We start from the raw sequence: 21307 nt of genomic DNA, 5'->3' as shown, positions 1-21307 counted from the left end.
GTACTTTTAAGCCCTCCTTTGGTGGACTGTGACTTTAATCTTCTGAAAGTGGGATTCGGTGGGGTTAGTTTTCAAAGGAGAGAGGAAGACTGCTTACCTGTAATGAGTCCTTGGAGTACATTTCCTACCTGCTCAGATCTACTCTTGCCTACTATTCTTCCCTGTATTTTTGAGGCTGCACACAGCTTTGCTGTCTCTGGTTTTTGGGGGGTTTGAATTTGTAGCACCAAGAAAATAGCACCTTTTTATAAAATACGTCTTGAAGGTAAAATTCTTCCAAAAAAGTACTCACCAAATGTCTCAATGACACAACCATTATGATAACTTATATTAACTCTGTAATCAGTAAAAACTCTCCTGCTCCTTAGAGGCATATACAAGGCAGTGTAAGCCTTGGAGAAGTGGAAGAAGAATTTTTCCAACATATACCATACATTTTTTAAAATGACTGGTGAATCAAAGAAACACATTAAAACTTCTGAGTACTTCCTTGAGGCTCTGAGAACTCTAGATCCATCCAGGAGTGGCTTGAGGCATCCAAAGATCAATGTTCACCAGCACACTTCCTTGAAGCATGAGGTTCAACACATGCCAAATCAACGGTCACACAGGATCAGACATTCAAATGCCTGGTGTATTTATTTCAGTGTCTACTTCTAGATACATAAATGTATGTCTGGAAGACCATACTAGATGCATGTTTTTAATAGTACAGAAAATGACCATATTATGCATATGTGGTACACAGTGTTTCAGTAATAAACTTTATGATAAAAAGGGACCATTTTGATAATTTTGTTTGACCTGCATAATATGGACTAATAACGTCACTTTATCTTAATGATTGTTTTCCAAACTTAGCAAATTCTTCGTGGAAGTCTACACACACATGCCTAGTTTTAAGTTTTAAAGTGATCTCTAAATTATAATGCCTCATGTTGTAAATGACACTAAAATATAGAACTGAAAGACTTGTCTGAGACAAAATGGAATTCAGATATAATTAAGTTACAAGGGAAGATTATTGAAGTAAAATTATAATGTAAATTCAGTAGATACTTAGATTTATTTCTGAAGATTAAAACCATGTAAGAGAAAAACTGAGATTACTACCTGCTCTCTCTTTCGCTCTCACGCTCCACTCCCGCCCCCACACCCACCGTCTCCCCAAAAGAGTCACAGAAACATTCACCTTGGAGGCTTTTCTCTATTTCTAGTTTTTTTAATAAATAGTTGCTCCCAGGATTTACAAGTAGTTTGTTGATCAGTGTGTCCAAACCAAAGCAATCTTGTGGTTATTTCTTATTTAATAACTAAACAAACCTATTTGTATTCTTTTTGTTCTTTTGCTTTATTTTACTAGACTAACGAAAATGACCTAAGGAAGTTTTTTGCCCAGTATGGGTGCGTGAAAGAAGTGAAGATAGTAAATGACAGAGCTGGAGTATCAAAGGGGTTAGTACAGTTGCAATATATCCATTGTGGACTCTGAAAACATAATAGTAAGTGGAATAAGTAGAATAGAAGTTGATTGTGATTTTTGTGGCTTATAACGTTATTACTGGCATCGCATTATATGACACACTCAAGTTTCAGTTCATTTGTTTTCTTTCTTACAGTGTCCCAGAATGGTGGTGTTGATAAATATATGGTTAACATCACTATTTTCCTCCTCTTTAAGCACTTAGACTTCACTTTAACCTGGAGTTTCACTGGCAAGAATGTCCATTGTGTTACAATATGGGTGAGAACCTCATCATGTAAAAGGGTCAGAGTGGAATAAAGGAGCTCTGAAAACTTGAATCCAATCAGGAACAGATTCCCCCAGCTCAGGAACTAAGGCTGTATTCTGAAGAGCCGCTTGCAAGCTCTAGTGCAGGGGGCATACTGGGGGCAGGGTGGAAGGGACATGTTGCTGGCAGGACCACAACATGTAGCACTGTGAACATTTATGTTGCATATAGGTAACTGGGGACATGCTGCCATGACTTAGGCAAGCCACTAGGGTTGTCTGTTATGCCAGGGGCCACAGAGCAGCACAAAATCAGGAGAGTGTAAAGGTGGCATAAAATCACCATCGCTTTCCCCCGAGTTATGAGTTCTGTGTAGCACATCTAAGAGTTGCAGTAGGACCCTTGTAATAGGGGGTATGGAGTACCTGCATAAATATTAGATCCATTCTTATGTATGAGGCTGTCATAGTTTTCAGCACCTTAAGTCTGCAGATGTGAGACAACTTGCAGCTTCATTCATCCTCATCCCTTGTCACTGCAATCTCTGAAACTCACTCTGAACACAGAAGGAAGAAGCTTCTGCCCCACACCAGAAGAGGAGCTTTTCTACTCACCTTCAAGGTTATTACCAACTCTGCCCCTCGCTACTTAACTGCATTTGTCTCTCATCATGGTATCCCCAATGTCTGCACCTGCCACTGTTGCCACCTCCATTTATCTACCTCTCTGACAGTGGTTTTCGTGTTTTCTTCCAGTGCACCCCTTGGTAACTCACAGAATTCCTTCCCTGAACTGATCCATAAGGCATCTACCCTATCCTCCAAATCTCTGCTTCAGTTCTACTTCAGCCTTGACACCTAAAAGAAGCTAGCCGACTAATACTAATAGGTGGAGGAGTAGCTGAAGAGTATATATTTTGCTTACCTGCTTTAATCCATTCCTCTCCCTCAAAGTTTTTATGTTGTTTTTTTTCTTAGACTGGAAGCTCTTTATGGCAGGGACTGTATCTTCCTTGGTGTGTAATCGTCACCTAGCACATTGATGCTACCAGAATGCCAATAATAAATAACAAACATGAAATGTGGATGAGGAAACTTTGCTGTAGAAACCTTAAATTTTGAATTAACTTACTTATCTATTTTAAGCTGGTAGGTTGATTTAGCAGCAATAAAACTGCTCTAACAAACAAGATTTTTCAGCAGCAGTAAATTTTTCTCAACATAAGCAAAAAGCCTATTACAAAAACATTCCCCAAGATAGGGTTGACTCAATATCTTGGTGTAGCACCCTTTTTTCCCACAGGTATTTTTGCTTCAGTCTCTTTAATAAGATCTTCTTATTGCCTTTCCTCAGAGCAGCTGTGTAAGAAAAAGAGAAAGGAAACTGAAGTTAAGCTCTTGTGTGTTAGCCAAAATGCTTTGTGATTTTTGTTTTTTAATATTTTAGTTCATTACGAGTTTGCAGCTCCCCTTACTATTACTTTGAACTTTAGCCAGAACTTTCATATATGCTATCGTTTTTAAATAGAGTCCCAACTTCCTTTTAGAAGTGTCATTTTATTTTATTTTTTGCTTCCTTAAAAAGTAAAAGTCGGTAGGTTTACAGTCATTACAGATGAGTCTGGTAGCACTTTCTATTAATAAGGTTGCTCGGCACTTCCCATCGTAAACACCCCATCTTTAATTGCTTATAACTTTGCCAAATTTTAACCATTTTGGCTGAAATCTTGCATGACAGGTATCTGTCTCAAGCTGAATTTACCTGGAAAATTTCTGAATATGAAGCTTGGAAAAAATACATTACTTTGCCCATTTTAAAAAACTCTGATGACCTTTTCTTTGAAAAGCTCCAGTGCCCCCATGCTTTGGAGATTTGGAAACTTGAGATTTGGCAAGAGGAGTGTCCTTTGTGTCAGGTATGTTCCTTTTGCCATTCCCATGAAAATTGCCCCAAATTTGGCTCAGTTACAAGCCTTTGAAAAATCATAGTTTACACATGCTCAGTATTCAGAGTAGCAGCCGTGTTAGTCTTTATCCGCAAAAAGAAAAGGAGTACTTATGGCACCTTAGAGACAAACAAATTTATTTGGCATAAGCTTTCATGAGCTACAGCTCACTTCATCGAAAGCTTATGCTCAAATAAATTTGTTCGTCTCTAAGGTGCCACAAGTACTTCTTTTCTACATGCTCAATAGAGACTTTGATTTTAGCAACTACATTCTTGAAGATTCCAGTCACTCTGGATGCTGGGTCCAGGCACCTAAACTTGGAACAGGGAAACTGTCTCTCTTGTGTTCTTAATGAACCCTCCCCTCATTGGGCCCTGCAGCATGGAGGAGGAAGTTGCCTGATTCAAATGCTGAAGGGACAAGAGCTAGAGCGGGGAGCTAGAGGGAAGAGGAAGAGAAAAAGTGGGAGTTGGGATGGGACAAAGACTGGGGCTAGCTGGGCAAGGAAACTGGGACTGCGAGCTGGTGAGAGGAATGGTGAGCTTGGAACCTGTTGGCTAGGGGGGAGTGGGACAGTGAGATTGGATGGGGTGAGAGAGGGGACTGGGAGTAGCTGGACAAGGAGACTTGGATTAGGAACCAGTGTGGAAAAGGAAACTGAGGAGGGCAGACATCTGACAAGGAGCTGTGGCACAGGGGTAGAACTGGGACTATTTAAGCAAAAAGACTGAGATCAGGAGACAGGGAGGGGTGGGAGATGAGACTGGATGAGGAAGACTATGACTAAGAGCTAGTGGTGCGAGAAGGGAGAAGCAGATAGGCTGAGGAGTCTGAAGTGGTAAAAAGAGGACAGGTTGGGCAATGGGACTGGTACTGGGTGTGGGGAGGGGGGAAGACTGGGAGTGGGGGGAGATTTGCACTAAGTAAATAGTCTGAGACTGAGTTTAGAAATCTGAGCCTTGGAGACTGTGACTGGGTATCCAGGGAGAATTGGACTAGAACAAGAAGCCAGGGTGGGAAAGCAAAAGGTCTGCAGAAGGAATCCAAGATCCCTGTGTCTCACCATTATTCTGCTCTTACCAAATACATTTGAAACCGACAGGTTACGTGTGTGTCTCATTCTTCTTTAATTCCGGTCCACACAGAGGATGACAACTTACCATCACAGCTATCAGTTACATAGTTATCTCAAGTGACAGAGGTCTGTGTGATGGATTCACAGACTCTGTAGATTCCAACCTTGCTGATGAACCGTTTGGATATCAGTAGGATGAAGTTTGTTTTTTTCAGTTTGCTTTTTTAAAATTTAAAATAAAAAACAAAAAATAGTGTTTAGAAGAACATTAAGACTGCAAAGGCAAGCACTCAAAAGTAAGTGATCTCTTGTGTATATGCATTATAATACATTCTCTAAAATTACATAATCACACACTATTTTTCCACAGGACCCCTGTCTCATTCTTGGCAGAGGATGGACCTGCTGTGGGAATGAATCTAGGGTGACCAGACGTCCCGATAAAATCGGGACTGTCTCGATTTTTAGTTCTTTGTCCCATGTCCCGACCGATGCATGGTCAGGATGCCATTTGTCCCGATATTGCAGCTTTGGCCACTCCGGCAGGTTTTTTTTTTTTTTTTTGTGCTTTGGCAACTCCGCTCCGGCTGCTTTTTTTTTTTTCTTCCCCCATGTGTCCCAATATTTTGCCCGTTTCATCTGGTCACCCTACAATGAATCAGGTTGTGTAGTGAAGGAGGTTGTTGTCTATAAGACCCCGGCTTTATTTGTTGCAGAAATTGGAAGTTCTGTAGCGAATGAAGCAGTGGACTGCAGGAAGAAAAAGGATGATTTCATAGTTAAAGCAGTTAAATATTGCTCTGGAGAATGAGATTCTATCCCAGCCCATGTTACAGAGTTTCTAGATGATGCTGTGCAAGTCACTTAAACCAAACTCTTCACAGGTGATCACTAATTGTGTATTCCTCATTTTCTGGGTGCCCCACTTGATACCCTGGTGTTTAATTTTCAGAAGTGTTAAGTACTCTCAGCATCAGCTGATGTCAATAGGAACCTGTGTCTGAACATACAAAATGCTATATGATGCTAAGTGTGCTGAAAAATCAGGTCACAGGTGTCTCAAATTGAGCATCCAAAATCAGTGAAGAATTTTTACCTTAAACTTTCTGTTCCTGTGTTCACCATCTCTAAAGTAGGATAATACCACTCTGTCACCTCACAGGATGCTGTGAAAATTAATTAATTAATATTTGTGAAGAATTTAGATGCTGTTGGCCAGTGCTATAGAAAAGCCCATGAGGATATTAATAATTATGCCTTCAGAGAAGGGTTTGGATAGTATACAGTAAATTGGGCACCAAAATGTAGTGGATACTTTTGATTTTAATCTCTCTGTGACTCAGTTCCCCATCTGTAAAATGTGGATAATAATACCCCTTCCTCTCACAGGTGCTGTGAAAATAAATTCATTAATGTTTATAAAGCAGTCATATTATAGTGATGATCACTATAAAAAAGCCCATGAGGATGTTAATTCTGTCTTCAGAGCAGGGCCTGGGCCTGGGCCAGGGCCACGCACTGAACAGTGAAGATAAAACAAAATATTGAATAGCTGCTCATTAAGCACTGTTCACTGAATGAGACAGTGGTCCTGTGAGAAAAATAGAATGTGATCATGTAATTAAAGACTATTATAGTTCATACGCATTTGGGGCCAAATTAAGGTTGCCACAGCAACCTTATTTGTCATTTATTAACTTCTTAGTGCTTTACTTTTCAAACTTAATGTTTTAACATAGTATTTTGTGTAATATGTAATATATAACATGTTTTAGGTTATAAAGTAGTATGCCAAGAAAAATAATTCATGTAATTTTTATTTAGGTATGGTTTCATCACTTTTGAAACTCAAGAAGATGCACAAAAAATTTTACAAGAGGTAAGATGATATATAATCATCATTATACTCATTGTTTAGGTAAATTCTTTAATTTGGTATTAGTGCTTGCAGACATCCATTACCAGTGGATATTTGTCCCTTCTGTGTTTACCTGCTTGGATTTGAAGGTATTAAAGAAGCCCAGGATGTCTGTGGGCCAGTTTGTCAGATTTGTTGCTTTCTTTTCCTGGTACAGAAGGATGAAGAGAAGTAGCAGTAGCATTATTTTCCCTTCTGAACCCACAGAACATCCAAGAAGACATCTCAGAGATTTAGTTTTAAGGGAGGGTGGGTGCTGGGAGTCTGTGGAGCTGACTAAGGCAGGTGAAGCTGATGGTTCAGTGTCAGGTACCTTAACTTTGTAGAGATAACTGTTTCCAGCCTCTTCCTTGTATACTGCTCACTTGGATCTGAAGTTCCTGCTGGTGCTTTGATTTTCTTGAGTAGAGAATCCAGCTGTCATAAGACATCTGTAAAGGAGACTGTATTTTTAGGGCTGAGGCTGAGATCATGAGAGAAATTGAAGTTAACCTCACTCTCATCAAGGAGGAACCACTGAGGTTCACTCAAAAAACTCTGAGATCTGTGAGGCCCACTTCCAGATATGCTTAATTCTTGCTCCTGCGAATGTGAGGTTTGCCCCAGAATGGACCTTTCTTAGCTGCCAGGATATTCTTTCTTGTCCTTCTCTTAGGATATAGGAAGCCATGATGGCTCCACAACCTTAGCCTTTTGCAACCTGTTCTTTTGGCCTGCTTGGGCTATGTTGGCTGGATGAGCCATGGGCTCAGTTGTGTTCATGAAGTTCCCTGAAGAAGACCAGAGGATGTTATCTCAAGCAAAGCCTCTTCTAGACTGAGTGGAGGCCTATCAACAAGTAGAGCTGGTTGAAATTTTTAAAATATTGAAATTTTATTGAAAATTTTATTCAAAGAGCTGGAAAATTCTTAATGAAATTTTTATGAAATGGTATTTCCCATTTTTGACCAACTCTAGTTAAAATAATACATACATACATATATATATAAAAGCAGTCCAAATTCTGACTGATAATACCAATGTAATATATAACATCAATCACCAGAGAGGTGCTTGTTCCCACCACCTGTGTCAGGAAGCAATTTGGCTCTGGAAACTGTACACTTGTTATCGTGTCTCACTTGCTGCTTTCCATTAAATAGGTTTATTTGCCATGAAAGAGAACACATAGTACCATCCTTTGTGTTCCAGAGCTCAAATTCAGCAAAGCACGTGCCTAATTTTTAAGCACATACACAGTGCTTAGCGTTACGCAAGTGCTTAAATATCTTGCTGAATTGGGGCCCGGAGGAGGAAAGTATTCTGTTCTCTGACTGTTGCCTTTGGACTTGACTGCAACTGATATCTTTATACATTTCCTTTAAATAAATATTCTGGATAATAAAACTGCAAAAGGTTTGAGGTTTTATTGTTAGCTCCCTAATGTATATATTGTATCTGGTACTTGAACCTTCTAGCTCTGGCAGTGGAAACGTGGGTCCTGATTCTGATTTTACACCCATTTTGTCCTGGTGTAAATGACTACAAAGTGTTCAGGGAAATGGAGAATCAGGCCCTCTGGTTCCTCCAGATTTCCTTTTGCAGAAGCAGGATAAAAGGGACACTTACAATTTAAAAATCACATTGCTGTCTGATTTTTGTTTTAACTACTGCAGATGCAAAGTAATACTTACATCTACTATAAATGAAAGATATTAGTGAAAGTTTGCAGTTGGTTTACTTTGTGCATTTGACAGTATTTTTATAGTCACTTTTGTTGTTTTCCTTTAAATGATGAGGAGCTGAAAGAAGATGTAAATAAAAGTAGCCCCATCCTACTTGAATTTACACTTTGGCCTGGTCTACACTAGAAAATTAAGTCAGCTTAGCTGTGTTACTCAGGGGTGTGAAAAATCCATACTCCAGAGTGATGTCTTTAAGCTGACCTAACTCCCAGTGTAGACAGCACTAACCTGCACAGCAGGTTACTCTGCTGCAAGCCTCAGGGCATGGCTACACTTGCAGATGTAGAGCGCTGTGAGTTAAACCAGCCCTTAGAGACAGCAGCAGGGAAAGCGCTGCACTGTGTTCACACTGTCAGCTGCAAGCGCACTGGTGTGGCCACATTTGCGCCACTTGCAGTGGCATTGGGAACGGTGCATTATGGGCAGCTATCCTACAGAGCATCTCTTCCCATTCTGGTGCTGTGGCTTGTGGGAAGGGGGTGGGAGGGTGTAGGGCATTCTGGGTCCTGTCCCAATACCCCTGATGCATCACTTTGCATCCCAGCAATCCCTGTGCTTCCGTCCACATTTGGCACCATCTTTCAATGGTTTTTGTACTGTGCGCTCTGTCTTCCCTTTCGGTCTGTGGGAATGGATCCTGAACTGCTGAGGAATATGCCGATGGGTCTCACCAACACGTCATGAATTGCAGTCAAGTTACTCCTTACGCTACAAACTGACAGTGAGGAGTCCGAGGATGATGTCGACTCACATAACGCACACCACACGAGATTGCTTGTGGCATTCATGGACATGCTCACCACCGTGGAACGCTGCTTTTGGGCTCAGGAAACAAGCACTGAGTAGTGGGATCACATCGTCATGCAAGTCTGGGATGACGAGCAGTGGCTGCAGAACTTTGAGGTGAGAAAAGCCACTTTCATGGGACTGTGTGCTGAGATCGCCCCCACCCCGCAGCACAAGGACACGAGATTGAGAGCTGCCCTGCTGGTAGAGTAGCAGGTGGCTATTGCACTCTGGAAACTGGCAACTCCAGACAGCTACTGATCAGTCGCTAACCAGTTTGGAGTGGGGAAGTCGGCCGTTGGAATCCTGTTGATGCAAGTTTGCAGGGCCATTAGTCGCATCCTGCTCAGAAGAACTGTGACTCTGAGTAACGTACATGACATTGTGGCTGGCTTTGCACAAATGGGTTTCCCTAACTGCGGAGTGGTGATAGATGGGAAGTATATTCCAGTTCTGGCACCAGCCCACCTAGCCTCAGAGTACGTTAATCAGAAGGGGTATTTCTTGATGGTTCTCCAGGCGCTTGTGGATCACCATGGGCGTTTCATTGACATTAACACAGGCTGATCCGGAAAGGTGCATGACGCACGCATCTTTCGCAACACAGGCCTGTTCAGGAAGCTGCAAGCCAGGACTTTCTTCACAGACCAGAAGATTACCGTAGGGGAAGTCGAAATGCCCATTGTGATCCTTGGAGATCCTGCTTACCCTTTAATGCCGTGGCTACACAGGGAGCCTTGACAGCTGCAAGGAGCAGTTCAACAACAGGCTGAGTTGGTGCAGAATGACTGTGGAGTGTGCTTTTGGCCGTTTAAGGGGCTGCTGTGGCTGTCTGTATGGGAAGCTGGACCTGGCCAATGATATCCCCACGGTTATATCTGCGTGCTGTACCCTCCATAACATTTGTGAAGGGAAGGTTGAAAGATTCCCTCAGGCATGGAACTCAGAGGTTCAACACCTGGAGGCTGAATTTGAACAGCCAGAGAGCCGGGCTATTAGAGGGGCCAGCACAGCACTGCAAGGATTAGGGATTCCTTGAGGGAGAAATTTGAGGCTGAAAGCCACCAGTAATGTTTGGTGCCCTACATGGGAGTGAAGTGCAGTGGTTCCAATGTTAGTAGGAATCTGTGTTTGCTACATATGATGCACTGACTTGCAGTGCCTGGTGCTTTCCTGGGCTATGGTATCTTTTACTTAATGCAATAATAAAGAATGTTTTCAAAGCCAAAAAATTCATTTATTGCAAAGAAACAACTGCTTGGGAAACAGAAAGGGCATGACACATCTGTGCTGTGTGGGACAAGGGAAGAGGGTGAGGTGGGGAACGGGACAATCACAGGTTTGCGTATGTCCTAGCATACTCAGCCTTCCTGTCCGGAGAGCTGTGCAATGGGTGCTGCACTTCAGGATGGCTAAAATGCATGGTGATAGAGGTTGAGTGCAGTGGGTAAGGGTCGTAGTTTGCAGGGCTGGGTGGTGAAGCTACAGGTGTTGGAGGCAGCTGGTGGCGTTAAGAACCCGGATGTTGGGAAAAGTGGGTTGGCGGTGACATGGGGCCACAAGGGAAAGAGTTTTGGGACAAGGGCTGAAGGGGGGGCGGGCACGGAAGTGCTCCCCCTGCATTGCTACAAGCGCCTGTATCGAGTCCGCTTGGCACTCCATGATGCTTAGCTGGCACTCCATGCTTTGGTGCCGGCCATCCGCATTCTGCTGGCGGACCCTCCTGTCCTTTTTAATTTTCATTAAGGGACTGCTGCATGACATCATGCAGCATGTCCTCTTTGCTTTTTTGCATACACCTCCTGATTCTTTGGAGTCTTTCAGACGTTGATAACAAGGACAGCTGGGATCTCAAGGTTGCATCTGTAAAGCCAAAATGCAACACTTAAAAGAGGCAGCATTGTTCACACCAGACACAGCAATGATTTGGCCATACTTAAAGACAAGCACAGTGTACACAATAGCAGAAATTGCCCCTCCCAAAGCAAGCACACATAACCCACAGGAGCCCCAAAATGGTGAGTAAGCACAGGGGCAAGGGGCATGATTGTTTCACGGCCGTACTGTCCTCTGGGGTTCTGTGCCTTGGGGAGAGCCAAGAGGTGCAGGGGGCCCCTATACTGAACACTGTCCCCACATTTTCCACAGGAGTTTGTCCTGGAAGATATCTTGCTGCTGAGGGTGACCTGGAAAGCAAGGGAGGGTCTTCTACTACAGTGCGGCTTCCGCCCTGGCCCATAGGCAGCTTGCCTGTGTGCAGGAATGGTCCCCTCGCCCGCACGGCACAGTGGCGCAGACATGTTAGCCTTACTGGGACAAGGAGCACAGTAGCTCTGCCAAGGAACCTGCGCAAGCAGATTGCCCAGCTTCTGCATGAGACCTTTGAAGAGATCACTGAGGCCAATTACCGCGATGTGAGAGAGCACATCAATGCCCTATTCTGCATCTAGGCACGCATACAGCCCTAACCCTCTTCGCCCCAAGAGCCCGCACCGAACAACTTCCTTCCCAAAATAAAAGCAGCTTACCGGATACTTTCTCTAGTGTTTGTCCTTCCCCAAGCACCATCCGCTGCGACTGGCTACCTTCCTCCTGGCTTGAAAACAGCTTCTGGCTGCATGCATCTAGGGATGCCAGGCTGTCTCCCTCCTCCTCAGCACCCTCGCTCTTGCTTTCCTCCTCCTGCCTTGCTGAACTGGGCTCTGAAGTGTCCGTGGTGGTCTTCGGAGTGGAGGTGGGGTTGCCCCCAAGTATTGCGTCCAGCTCTTTGTAGAAACGGCAGGTGGTGGGAGCAGCACCGGAGCGGTGTTTTGCCTCACAGGCTTTGTGGTAGGCATTCCACAGCTCCTTCACTTTAACCCTGCACTGCAGTGCGTCCCGGTCATGGCCCCTTTCCATCATGTCCCTTGATATCTGCCCAAAGGTATCGTAATTCCTGCGGCTGGAGCAAAGCCAGGACTGGACAGCTTCCTCCCCGCAAACACTGATGAGGTCCAGTACCTCACCATTGCTCCACACTGGGGATTGCCTGGTGTGTGGGGGCATAGTAGGGTGATCAGGTGTCCTGTTTTTGTAGTGACAGTCCCGATTTTTGGGTTTTTTTCTTATATAGGCTCCTATTATTCCCCACCCCCTGTCCTGATTTTTCACACTTGCTGTCTGGTCGCCCTAAGGCGAGGTGACCAGGAAAGATTCACTGAGAGCATTCCATGCCTTACTGAGCAAACAGGAAGGGGATTTTCAAAATTCCCAGAGAATTTAAAGGGCAGCTTTGACAGTCGGTCACCAGAGGGCAGTGCAGTAGAGTTCAAAGTGATGACCAGAGTGGCTAGAACAGGCATTGTGGGACACTTTTGGAGGCCGATCAGAGCGCATTAATAGATCAGGGCATCCACACTGGCGCCGTGGTGCTCCAGCCGGGGCGCAGGAAGCGTTATGCTTCTTGTGGAGGTAGACTACCAGGAGCCCTCCAGCCACGGAGTCCGGGAGCTTTACGTACCTTGCCAGCATAGACGCATCATGAGTTAGGGCGTCCGAGGCTGCTCTAACTCGCAAGTGTATCCAAGCCCTCAGAGTGTGAATTTACAGCACACCAGCTGAATTATTGCTGTCAACTGTTATAAAGTATATAGTAGCCTTGCAGTGTATTAATTGCATGTTTTAATATAGTTAATTTTTTTTTAAAGTAAACTCAAATATTTTTATGACGACATTTTTTAAAAGGAAAAAAGTAAAACTAGTGTTTTTACTAGCAGTTATTTATGTCTCTGGTAGCTGGTCAGGAAGCTCCATTAGCATTCAGAAGTAAATTTTATTTAGCATTTGCCCAAATCACAGTAAGCACCATGTACATATTGGAGCACAATTGGTAATTTTTGCAAAATGAAGCCAAGGACTTAGATAATAAAAGTGGGTTTTTTTAGTACTTGAGGAACACTATCAGAGATCTGAAAGAAGCTTCTTGGGTGTGTTCACTATCATCTACTTCTAGTTTTACTTTCAGTAGTTATATGGACCCAAAAAATAAGAAGTAAAAGTACTGAATATTAAGTGTTTTTCTTTGTTTGTTTTAGGCTGAAAAACTTAATTATAAGGATAAGAAACTGAATATTGGTCCAGCAATAAGAAAACAACAAGTAGGGATTCCTCGTATGTATTTTCATTATATTCTTTAGCTGTATGTGATATAAATAGAACTCTTAACCAAAAATATCTGTGTTGGACCTGTACTGTACTAATCCAGAGCATTGAATATGATCAGAATAGTCAGCATGTGGAAGCACTGACATACTAACAAAAATGTCAAAAGAACCAGATTTCCAGGCACCATCCTTTAACCTCCTACTGTATGTTCCTTTGTATATTGCATGGAAGGGATCCAATGGATGAAGACTGTATCCACTTGAATGTGGGTAGGCTGCATGGAATGTGACTCTCTGGTATGGCAGTATGCCCCTTCCTAGCTGCCACAGGCCCTTATTGTGACAGAGCCTCAAAGCTAAAGACAAATGTGTTTTAACTGCAGGGAAAGCGTATGTGACAGTTTGCTGTATACAGCATTTTCCTATTGGAAACAGGGCACATGTTATATTGACATGCTACATATGTTGCTCTAACGAACATTAAATCCCCATGTGTGCTGTGTGAAGCCATGTTCAAAGGTCATAGCTATTGAAGTATAACCAGTGGTAGCACAGCAGTGGATTCAGATGTGCTGGAAGTGGCCCGAGGCACGACGAGACAGCAGTGATATACGGTTTAAGGATGGCACGAAGTGAGAGTGTATTCATCCTACAGCCACACTGAAGGAGATTTAAATGAGATAATATATTGTGGGTGGCACATGTTCCTCTTATCTACTCCAGAGGTTGCGCCTAACAGACGGAGGGACGTTCTCTGAGTAAAGCCAGGGATGCATGAGATTTGGGACATTTATACAAGAGGCTCTTTGGCATATGTATGTTTAGATATCTACTCCCACTGCCTATTCTCTAGTGTCACCTGTCCCATAGTGTCACACTAGAGAACAGGGATGATGCAGTGCCGCTTCAGTTCTTCAAAAACTTTTCAAAAAATCTTTGATGGTTGGTGGTCCCTTTTTGTAGATTTTTACATGAGAAGGAAGGTATTTCTATACCTGATACTGCTGTGGTATGTCAGCAAAAAAAAAAAAGGCAATGTAGTTTTGGGCTTGCATACCCAAAAGGCACCATGTTATGGAACAAAGGAGGTCCCTCTCTGTGTTCCTCTGGAGCAAACACATTTGAAATATTCCATTTACTTGAGTGCACTGTATTACCAGAAAGAGCAGACAAAGTGGGAGGAATTTAGAGAAGATCAACAAATACAATTAGGGATCTAGAGGAACTGACCTAATGAGAGAAGATAATTATTATGAATATCCTAAATAAGTTCTGACTAAGGGTTGGTGTGGTGTTCGATAATAACCTATAAATATCTGGAAAGTGAAAACACAAGTTAAGAGACCAGCTACTTAGGACAGTGAAGGGCTATAACCATCAGCAAAAGAATGTAATTTATAAATGGAAAATTTAGGCTGAATATCAGAAATAAATTTCAGAGATTGAAATCTGTTGGGGTGTGGAATGGTCTCATAAGAGAAGTAACAAAAGCAATATTGCTTGAAATATTTTTTAAGTTAACTGAATGTTGTACTAATAAATATATAGCATAGGGAATACTGAATTGGAAGGGGATGGAATAGGCTTCCACTGTCTTCAGTTTCTGTGAGTCTATAGTTAGTCTCCCACAAGTTTAGCTTGTCATTACTTTTAACTTATCTGATACCAAATTACAAACTTCCAAGATTGATAGGATTGTCAACTAGTTATTTTTCCACCTTTACTTCTGACTTCGGTAATAGCATTTGCTGAGGAATTGTTTAGTTCCCCTTTCTTACATTTTACCTCTTCAGATGTTTCTAATACTGGGGTTGTGGTTTGTGATACTTAGTTAATGATTAGTTTCATTTTGACCTGATTAGACAGCTTTGAAGTGTTCAGGAATTTATTTTCTTAAAGCAAAAGATTATTCATAATAAAGTCTTCGTATGAACCGTTTTTAGGTACTGTTAACTAGAGCTAATTGAAAAACTAAATTTTAATAAAAACTTGATTTTTTATGTTTAAAATGGATGAAAAATTTGTCGACATTGGGAATTTGGAAATTTTTCAACCAGCTCTACTGTTAAGTTTTTTAACGTTATTTTGCATTAAATTACAACAATCTGCTTATCCAAAATTGCATCCCTGTTTTTTTAGTTTCCATTTTTGGAGTTTTGGGAAGACTTTGAAATCGTACTGATGAAGTGTCTTGTCAAAGAGTGTGAATCCATAGATAAAAGGCTTAGCTTACCCAGGACAGTCATATTTCAGTACCTTTGCATTGTAATTGCTTTTATCTGTATTACAGAGTTTTGTTTTACAAACTAAATAGAGTATAAAGCATTTTGTTCTTCTCCAGGGGCCTCTGTGTGTTATATTTTGTGGGTTTGGCATCTCCTGGTATTGAGCTGCCGAACTGCCTTGAAAACCTATTCCATTGGGAGTACACAAGAATGACATCATCGCCTTACTCTATATAGTGGAGTATGCACCCTAACTGACTTAGCTCCTTCATTGCCACTGCAGAGAGCAGACGGAACTCACCATGTCCTGTCCTCAGGGCTAGACTACCTTATAACCTTTTCTTGTAAGTCTGTAAATAGTTAGTATTGTTTAGTGTAGTGTAGTATAGTTAGTTAACTTTAGAATAGTGTAAGTAGCCATTCCCTTGGCCTATCTCTGGGCTCCTTTACCAGAACTATGACAGGTCCTGAGCCCTGTAAGGGCTTCAAGAGGTGCTCCTCTTGCCCAGGGTATTCCTGAGTCTGATGCCCACATCCAGTTCCATCTGTTTTTGAGTAAAGCCAACTTTCTTACCATTACTATGCCTTTACTCCCCAGGCCGGAAGGGAGAGAGACTTGAGGCTCCAGACTCATCTGGCCTCAGAACATGTACAGCCTGAAACTCTGGCAGGCCCATGACTGGTGTCAAGACCATGATCAATCCTGAGGTCCTCTTCTTTGAGACAAACCCTTCTCATTGGGCTTCTGCACCATCTTCCACCAAAGGCACAAGACTGGAATCTACTTAGCTCCTGTAAAGGAGCAGACTCACCCCTGTGGCACCTCCTGCTGATAGTCATCGGGAATCCAGCCACCAGAGTGCCCTCTGCAGGCCGGTGATCCGCCACAGCTCTAGCCCCCATGTCCCTAACAGACCCCAGTGCTGCTTTCTCTGGGGTTCTGCCCCCTGGCAGTACCCCCACACTCTGCCTCTGGATCTCCCCTTCCTAGGGAATCCCCCAACCCACTATCCCCGCCTTGCCTCAGTCTGGGCTACTGCCAGTCATCACCAAGCCCCCGCTCCCTGGGGCAGACTGCAGTGTAAAGGCCACTCATCATAGGCAAGGGGGTTCGGACCTGTTGCCTTCCTCTGCCTCCCAGTACCTTTATGGGCCTTGGACCAGGCCCTACAGTTTGGGGAGTTGCCAGCTTGGAGCGCCCCCACTCAGCCTGCTCCTTCCCCAGCACTGCACCACCCTGAGTACACTGTCAGGCAGGCAGCCAGGCCCTGCTCTCTCCCAGCCTGGAGAGAGACTCCTTGGGCCGCTGGCTCACAGCCTTTTTATACAGGCCAGCTGGGTCCTGCTTGGGGTGTCGCCCAGCTGCGGCTGCTTCCCCAGTCAGCCAGCCACAGCCCTTTCCAGGGCTGCTTTTAACCCCTTCTATTTTAGGAGCAGGGTAGCCACCCCGCTACAGCCCCATAAAGGGAGAGACTCCCTCAGCTACCAGTGGTCAGTCCTGTCAGTTCTGTGGCATCAAAATCAGTTTATGGCACAACAGTAAAAACTGAGCTGGCACTGTGGCATAAGGCTTGAAAAGTCCCAGGTCAAACCCTTCATCCAGCACCACAGCCCTCTCTTCCAGCACAAAGTCCTATATTGAACATGTCCTCCAGCACCAATACATCAGTTATGGCACCACAGGACTCCTCCAGGAAATCAGAAAGAGAACGGGAAGCACTTCTCCCCACTAGAGGGGCACAAACAAAAGACGAGGCGGAACGGTCTCTCTTACTCTTCAACACAAGAGTATTTCGGAGATTTTTAACGCTATAGCTGTCTCTTCAACACACATCTCCAGTGGCAGACCTCTGAGCACCAATCAGCCTGGACATGTCATTACTATAGATCCCAAGAACCCCTTCTCTCTCCCACTGCATGAATGGGGGACCACCACTGAGGCTACTGCCCATTTCACCACATACTTTTCCACCACTTGACTCTGCTTCTGTACTTACCTCTCTGATTCAAATCTGCAGTTGTCTCAGAGTAGTTTTGACACCATTGGAGATGATTTTGAAGGCTCCCCAAGTTGATATCAGGACATTGGACAACTTCCTTCTCCTTAAATCCAGGCTTAAGGAGCATTTAGCTGTCAGGCATATTAAAAACAGATCTATATTTTCTGATTGTACTGTTTCTTTGTTCCTGAAAGGCATGACCAATGTTTTTCCTTCTACAAGGGAGCCTTCTCTATTCTTGGGGCTTAAATCTTGCTCTGATTAAACTCGTGGATCCTCCCTTTGAGCCCCTCAAGAAAATGTCTTTGGTGCATCTGTCTCTAAAGACAGCTTTTCTTAAAGCCATCTTAAAGCCTCTGCCAAAAGAGCTGGAGAACTGATGCATTAATGGCCAGACTACCATACACTTAGGTACATAAGGTCCAGGTGATTGTGAGGCCCAAACTTAGCTTCATGTCCAAGATGGTGTCAAATTTCCATTTACTACCTCTCCCTCCTAGCTTTCTTTCAAAGCCCTGTTTCCAACCCAGGGAATTTTATCTGCATAATGTGGACATTAGAATGTATTTACCTAGAGAGTACAAAAGCCTTTAGAAAATCCAGTTGACTATTTATAGCCTATGGGGAAAGATGTCAGAGAGAGCTTATTAGCAAACAAAGGCTGTCACACTGGATAAAAAGATACAGAGAACTATGTTACATTTTAGCTAGAAGCGTAGTTCCTGCCAAGGATTCAAAAATGCACTCCACCAGAGCCATTGCAGCATCTGTGGTTTGTTTGAGACACATTCCTGTTACAGAGAGATGCAGAGCAGCAACATGGAGTAGATATATCAAGTATAAAATTTGTTATATGTTTGGCAATTAAAATGTGCATTGGAATTTTCTATTACTTCACTTGTTTTAAAAGCTGCAAATTTGTTTAATTTTAATTTCAGCCATCCTTGTTTATTGTAGGATCTAGCATAATGCCAGCAGCTGGAACAATGTACTTGACCACTTCAACTGGATATCCTTATACTTATCACAATGGAGTAGCTTACTTTCATACTCCTGAAGTTGCATCTGTTCCACAGCCATGGCCTGTAAGTAATATCTGAAAGATTATCATTTGAGAATACTGCATATGTCTCACAACTGGCTTGTTGGTAAGGTTCTGTTCCATGAAGCTTGTTTCCTTTTGCTTCTTTATTGTATTTTCCATGTTTTCTTCTTTCCTCTCTCCTTGTTATACAAAATAGATAAAACTCTGAAGAAAATTAATTACTACCATGAAACTTGTTAACTGTACATTATCTTTAATTATAGGCAATATTGTTATAGTTGTGTTGGTCTCAGAATATGAAAGAGACAAGATGGGTGAGGTAATATTTTTTATTGGACCAACTTCTGCTGGTGAGAGACACAAGCTTTTGAGCTTACACAGAGATCTTCTTCAGGTCTGGGAAATGTACTCAGTGTTTCCCAGCTAAATACAAGGTGGAGCAGATTGCTTGGCATAAATACATGTCACATACACATATTTCAAGGGACCGTTCAAGGTGAAGTGGCCCCTTAACACCTCTTCACTCCTAGGGGTATTGAAGGGGGAAAAAACTGGGGGCGGGGGGCTTGTGGGTTATAGATTGTTGGAATAAACCATAAATCCAGTGTTTCTATTTGGTCCATGATTTTTCGTATCTAGCAAAATTACGAATTTAAGTTCCCAGGTTCTTCTTTTGAAGGGATTGTGCAGGTTTCCTTTGTGAAAAGTGCTAACCCACAGATGATATAGTAGTTTTGTCTCATCATTTTTCTGTGTTAATTCATTCGAGAGCGTAATGATTGTCTGGTTTCACCCACATAGTTGTTATTGGGGCATTTAGTGCACTGGGTGATGTACATCACATGTTGTGATAGGCAAGTATAAGACCCATAGATCTTGAAAGGCATGTTGCTGGGGGTGATGATCATCATAGTAGTGAAGATATATCTATAGGTTTTGCATCTGTTGTTCTGGCAGGGTGTGCACCACTTTCAGTTGGTGTGTCCTAGTCTGCGTGGAGCTTGCTTCAGATCATGAGCATGGAGAGGTTGGGGAATTGTTTGAAGGCCAGAAGAGGTGGGAAAGATTTCTTTCAGGATTTGGTCCTCATTGAATATGGGTTGTAATTGTTTGGTGTTATCCTGTAAGGCTTCCAGTGTGGGATGGTAAGTGCCAGCTAAAAATCATGGACTGAATTGAGACAACTGGATTTATGGCTTATTATAAACAATCTATAACTCACTAACCTCTCCCCGCCCCGGCTTTTTCCCCTCCTTTCCCTCAGTAGGTGAACAACCACTAACATTGCCAGCTAGTGGTCAGGTGGGGCGTGGGCACGTTGTCTACCCTTTGAAAATATGATCCTATCCTTCAGCCTCCCCTTCTACCCCCCCCAAGAAGTACAGTACAGCTGTGCCACTGTAAACTCTCTAGTATAGACACAACCTCTGAGTACGTTTCCCAGACCTGACAAAGAGCTCTGTGTTAGCTCAAAAGTTTGTCTCTTTCACCAGCAGAAGTTGGTCCAATAAAAGATATTACCTTACCCACCTAGTCTCTCATGATGTTTGATGGCAGCTGAGGAACTGGCTGCTTTTCTGACTGTAACTGCATCATACAATGACAGGTTTCAGAGGGGTAGCCGTGTTAGTCTCTATCAGTAAAAACAATGAGTCCTTGTGACACCTTAGAGACTAACAAATGTATTTAGACATAAGCTTTTGTGGGCTATAACCCACTTCATCAGATGCACTGAGTGAAAAATACGGTAGGCAGGTATAAATATACAGCACATGAAAAGATGGGAGTTGCCTTTCTAAGTGGGGGGGTCAGTGCTAATGAGGCCAATTCAGTCAGGGTGGATGTGGCCTGTTCCCAACAGTTGACAAGAAGGGGTGAATATCAACAGAGGGAAAATTGCTTTTTGTAGTGACCCAGCCACTCCCAGTCTTTATTCAGGCCTAATTTGATGGTGTCAAGTTTGCAAATTAATTCCAACTCTGAATTGGCCTCGTTAGCACTGACCCCCCACTTGGTAAGGCAACTCCCATCTTTTCATGTGCCACAAGGACTCCTTGTTGTTTTTGCATCATATAATGTAATTAATATGTCTGTCAGGAGGTAACTGCAGTTAACAGATGATCATTAGTACAGGTTTCATGGATCGTGTTGAATAAAACAAACTGTTTTACATTACGTTAATGCTTTTGCCTTTGTCTTTTCCTAGGGAATCTGTGACTTTAAAAATGCATAATAGTACAAAAAAGTTTATTAAGTTTAAGTTCTCACTTCATTTAGCCTCACCTATTTTTTTTAAATATAGAACAAAGGATGAGACATTGTAAAGCAGAAAGAAATTCATAACAGAGAACTATGTAGAAATGTTGTGAAAGGTTTTGGCTGTCAGTAAGAGGAAAGAACTACTGAGTTTTGTGACAACATGCAGTCACAATCTAGACCAGTCCCTGAATAGACACCAGTCTATTGTGACCACTGAATCCACTGACCCAATGTACAACACTCTTCTTGGGCAGTGAGACATTGTAGTCTGGCCACCTAGACCCCAGAACCACTGTCCACACTTTTCCCACAGAGTCTACCTGGCTGTGTGAGCTTTCTAGTTAATCCCTTCAGGGTCAGTGTAGCCATAAAGCAAGGAACACAGGGTTAACAAAGGAATTTCTTATACACATACACACTTTACTCTTAAAAAGCATAAGAGAATTACAGAT

General features: G+C 42.9%; 1 protein-coding gene across 1 annotated transcript in view; it reads left to right on the top strand.

Moving 5' to 3' along the window:
* The window catches only part of BOLL (boule homolog, RNA binding protein), a gene marked incomplete at its 3' end in the record, with an annotated part of 80780 nt that overhangs the window by 19296 nt on the left and 40177 nt on the right, over positions 1–21307 (top strand). Inside the window, exons 3-6 of the mRNA XM_084643493.1 lie at positions 1364–1455; positions 6581–6635; positions 13258–13333; positions 18509–18636. Of these exons, the coding sequence (XP_084499619.1) occupies positions 1364–1455; positions 6581–6635; positions 13258–13333; positions 18509–18636 (351 nt within the window). The remainder of the gene's footprint in view (positions 1–1363; positions 1456–6580; positions 6636–13257; positions 13334–18508; positions 18637–21307) is intronic.

The sequence above is a fragment of the Lepidochelys olivacea genome (assembly GCF_965140295.1).
Source record: "Lepidochelys olivacea isolate rLepOli2 genome assembly, chromosome: 11".
Taxonomy (NCBI): Eukaryota; Metazoa; Chordata; order Testudines; family Cheloniidae; genus Lepidochelys; species Lepidochelys olivacea.
The sequence above is the reverse complement of the archived record's forward strand: the minus strand, read 5'-3'. Positions and strand labels throughout refer to the sequence as shown.